The sequence below is a fragment of the Brassica oleracea genome, chromosome C6, assembly GCF_000695525.1.
Source record: "Brassica oleracea var. oleracea cultivar TO1000 chromosome C6, BOL, whole genome shotgun sequence".
In the NCBI taxonomy this organism is placed as follows: Eukaryota; Viridiplantae; Streptophyta; class Magnoliopsida; order Brassicales; family Brassicaceae; genus Brassica; species Brassica oleracea.
This window is the reverse complement of record NC_027753.1, coordinates 13,658,486-13,663,232: the sequence shown is the minus strand read 5'-3', so window position 1 is coordinate 13,663,232 and position 4,747 is coordinate 13,658,486. Positions and strand designations below refer to the sequence as shown.

General features: G+C 34.4%; 1 protein-coding gene and 1 long non-coding RNA gene across 2 annotated transcripts; both read right to left on the bottom strand.

Annotated features, from left to right (window-relative positions):
• Window positions 1–1,351: 1,351 nt before the first annotated feature.
• Window positions 1,352–1,934, bottom strand: LOC106299617. Its single transcript, XR_001261821.1, has 3 exons — window positions 1,884–1,934; window positions 1,677–1,801; window positions 1,352–1,582 (listed from the first exon to the last, which is right to left on the bottom strand). It is a non-coding gene; the product is annotated as an uncharacterized LOC106299617 (long non-coding RNA).
• A 1,501-nt stretch (window positions 1,935–3,435) lies between these two features.
• LOC106297534 lies at window positions 3,436–4,747 on the bottom strand. The gene is made up of 6 exons (XM_013733755.1): window positions 4,603–4,747; window positions 4,408–4,489; window positions 4,207–4,318; window positions 4,006–4,130; window positions 3,800–3,920; window positions 3,436–3,732 (listed from the first exon to the last, which is right to left on the bottom strand). Exons 1-6 carry the CDS (start codon window positions 4,745–4,747, stop codon window positions 3,436–3,438), a joined length of 882 nt encoding a protein of 293 aa, XP_013589209.1.

Below are 4,747 nucleotides of genomic sequence, written 5' to 3'. Positions count from 1 at the left end.
GTACACAAATCCCCGAATAAGAGCTCCATCCTCGTTGAATGGTTTGTTAGAGATGAACTCTCTCACAACTCTAGGACAGAATGGATTCACATGCAACACCGCGTAACTCCACCCTATGTTATCAATAACGCTAAACACATCCTCTAAAAGACGATTCCTAGGATCTAGATAAACTTGAACCACAAAACCTTGGAGACAAAGAGAGCGATACCCGATAGTGGCTTCGTGGCTGTGATGACGCCGAGAATAGCCCCCGATTGGCGAAACGGTTTCGGAGAATATCAATCGACTTTCTTGTAGACGATCATCAAACGACTTGAACGGGACTCGGCTTCGTTGGAGACGCTCCTCGAATGATGCGAATGGAACTTCTGCTCGGTAACAATAGTTTTATCCGAAGGAATAGCCGACTTCACTGAACCTCCGACGTCGACCGGTAGAAGAACTGTTCTGATTAGCCATGGTGATGAGATTCAAAGAATCAGAATCAAGCTTATAATTGATATTTATAAAAACTATGAAACCAATGATATAAACTTAGAAATGATATTATGATAATTAATATATTTTTAATATATATTTTCATATATATTAAATATTGTCTGGACTGCATTATCAGTTGTTTATATCACATGAATATGAGATTTAATATGATTTTGTATCGAAACAAAATCATGTGTATTTGTAAGTCTGTGTGGGTTTTAATTCCTTTACAAAAATGTATTGTCACATAATATGACTCTATAATACTCTTACTATCCAAAGAATTTCGTTATAAGTTAATTTGTTTGTGTAGATAATTAGGTTTCAATATAACTTTTCCTAAAAAACTAACCACTAAAATTCAGTAAATTATACAATATTAAATACATGAATTACTATCCCACAACCACATCTTATTCTTGGCTACCAGCAATACAAAGAAGAACAGTGAAGCTTTATTGGGAGCATTAATATATAACCCAAGAAATACTGAATTTTCTATAAGTCTTTTAAATGCACCATAAGTTACAACAATAATATATGTTGAATAGTAAAGAAGTTATAAAAATCAATTTAAAAACATAATTATAAAATATGTTTCAGTTTCAATTAAGTATAAAATCAATTTAAAACTACTAACGTAATCATAAAATACAATAACATAAAATATGGGTTATAAGGAATAAAAAATCTAAATACACACCGATAGGTATCAATCAATGAAGTTTTGGAATATCTCGCAATTGGTTTGATATTAACCAAGTGATGCAGTTTAAGAAACATAAGTAGTGTACTTAATGGATTAATGTTGTAGTTTAAATTTTTAATGAGCAAAAGAAAAATAGAAAGTGAGAAAAAATGTCGTAGATAAAAGTTTTATAAATCTTTTTCATAGAAAGTTTTATGAAGTTTCATAAAAAGCAACAAACTTCTTTTTAAGCCATGAAAATGAATTATTGTTATACACTATAGACTAAAGCCTAGTTGATCACTCATGAGTGATTACTAACTTTGTTCCTCTGATTGAAGCTTCGTATAAGATCAATAGTACTGTCACAGTAAAAGCGGGTAGCAGGTGTTGAGGTGAGTATCAGCTTTCCTGTAGTCATATAAGAATATGTCGGAGTGAGTTACTATGCATTTTACTGATTAAACAACGTTTAAAACAACCATATAAGATCGATAGATATTACCTTTGCACACTCTGGGATTGATGCTTGTAATGATTACGACTTCGTGTTTCAAGTTTGTCCTGCAATGTAACTCTCTAAACAGAGCAGATGCATTGTCCATTAGGGTCAAGCGAACCCTTTTTGACCTGTATGTAATGTGTGAGTGTAAATAAGTTGGACTCACTCAAAATATTAAATAAAGGGGTGGGTTTAATGTATTCTCGGTACCTGCTTAGCAGTATGCAAATTACTACCTTTGTTGTTGCAACTGGATTTTTGATATTGGTACCTTGAATCAATAATATTTGTCCGACCACATCTGTAATAATGTTTGTATTGAAATTAGAGTTATACTTATTAATAAATAAACAAAATAACGTTGGTGTTTACCTGGTAAGTAGTTTGTAGCAGTCGCTAGGTTGATCAATTGTTTGTATAGAAGAGGATGGAATGTGTTATGAGGCATCATTGGGATTTCTTCTTCTATTCGATCAATCTTTGTCGATGCGTTGATTTGAATAATGTATGGCTGAGTAGTGAGCTTGTACCGTTGATATATCTTATTCTCTTTCAGGATCTGAGTTGTTTATACTGGAAGTCTGCTACTAATCTTGCATTCGTATGTCTCCCCCTATTTTCATTATGTTAATAATTGTATTTGTTTTCTATTTTTCTTATGATAAATAATTAAGATACCACATACCTTGATGTCAATACAAAGGAACGAAGTACCAAGATACTCGTTTTTATTTTTGTGATTAAAAATTTGTCACATCCGACATATACGAACCAATTTTGGCGACATTGCAAACTCCTCGCTCGGCTGAAAAACAAACACAATACCTAGATCACATGCCACTTATATTATCAGTTCAACCAATTGGCTATTAAATGGTTCTAAAACAATTATCAAACAAATTAGCCATCAAACTCTAGGATACTAAATGGTTCTAAGATTTTCCAGTAGATCACATATATAAAATTAGGAAAAACGGTTTGGTTTGGGACATCCTTAACATCCTCTACGGTTTGGTATCATACTACAATTTGGGAATGGTCTTCTACATAGTAGAAAACACATGATCCATATGTACTACGAAGAATGAGGTATACTTAAAGAATACAAATATTATATTAGCTGAGGAAGAATAAGAGCAGAGTACCTATCTGGTGAGCAGTGGAGAAAGGGAGAGAAGCTCTTGATCTGAGAGAGGTGCTTGGAATGTGCGTAATAGATTATATGGGGTGAGTATTGTTTCTTTCTATACAAACGTCTATATATTAAACGTATTGTTGCAGATTTCCTAAAATGCATGATAGCGAATATCTTTATTAAGTGTGAGATTGAAGATTAGTTATCTAATGCCATATATGTTTATGATATAAAAATATAAAATTACTTTCGTAGGAACTATAAAGATTTAAAACTAAAACATGTTCGAATAAAACAGAAATGTTGATATTTTAGAAGATCATAATTTTTTAAGATCAACACCTTCTTGATAACGTAGATGTTAATATATTAAGTAATACATGCATGCATACGTAAATATATAATCCATGCATTCAAAAGTATCAATCAACGACTTCTAATCAACCAATTATATCCTTTACTCATATCATTCAACACCTTCTTAATTAAGTATTAAGCAAAAAGGAAGAAAACAAAGCATAGTCTTTATTAAACACCAAGATTGTTCAAATGACACAAAAGCAAAGTCTAAAGATGAAAAACAAAGCATAGTCTTTATGAAAACAAAGAAACAGTACTCAAAATTTATTAGCCACATTTGGCACGCTTGGTCTCTCCAGACTCGATCCCATCAGAGTTCCTTTTCACAGTCCCATCTGCAGCTCCATCCTTCTCATCAGCAGGCTCCTCTTCCACGTCCTCATCTATGTTGCCTTTAAGTGCTGGAACTTTCAGAGGAAGAACTTTGGTGACAGTCAAAGACTGGGTCTTGCCATCCAGGTTGTGTTTTGATATCTTGATAACGAACGTGCGAGTCTGTCCAATGGAATCAGTCAGAGACGGTGGCACCGGGACTACATGATCATCTCCGACGCTTTCATTTGCCTAATACAAATTCAAACATGGGTAAGAACACATTCTAAACCTGAATGGTGAATCGGTATGTAATTACCTCAAAGTATCTCTCAACCAATTCTGAGGCTTTCATCCCAGTCAACTCACGCCCAGCATCACCGAGAAGCACAAAGCTAGCGTGATCATTGTTGTCATAGACAGAGAGGTTCGTGAGATACCTATGATACAGGAACATTAATAATGGATGCTGAAAGTGTATCTGACACAAAAAAAAAAAAAAAAAAAATAACAGTCTTTTCACACTTCTTAAACATAAGTGTGGTAGGCCCTTTGGTTGCTTTAGTCTTGCACCCACCACAAGCAGTATAATACCACGCCGAGTCATGCACAATATCATCAATAGTGGCTGTGCACTCGAACCAAACGACCTGCGAATTACATCAGAGAATATACTAAATAACTAAAGCTAGCGCAACGTATGGACGAAAGAATGAATTATTGTACATTTGCCCCTTCCTGCTTCATGTAAGATAACAAATTTCCTATAGTAGCCGTCTCAGCTTTGGTGACAATCTCAGCATTCACTCTATTGGCAACTTCCGTGTTCGATTCAAACCTGAGAAAATGTTCGGAAACAAAATTTTTAAAAAAGTAAAATGCTTGGTGGACTGAAATAGACGTTCCAAATCAATAAAGAACATATACCAAGCCAGATATTCTCTGGTTGCTTGAACATCCATATCAAAAAACACACGCGAGGATGATAGAGATGACAGAAATAAGGCACCTGCAATATGACCAATGTTACATACCAAACAAAATCAAATTAACAAATAACCAATGTTCCCCACGCAGCCTACTAACATCAATAAACCATAACCAAGTCTAGGTAATACTAACCTCCAAAACGTTTTGGATTAACAGTTGTCACCAGAATAACAGTTGGAGGTTTTCCAAGTGCTTTAAACTTCTCACAGAAGACTGCAGCGGCCTTGTCCCATATGTACAACTTCATGACAGGACCATTGCATAAAACCAAACTCAT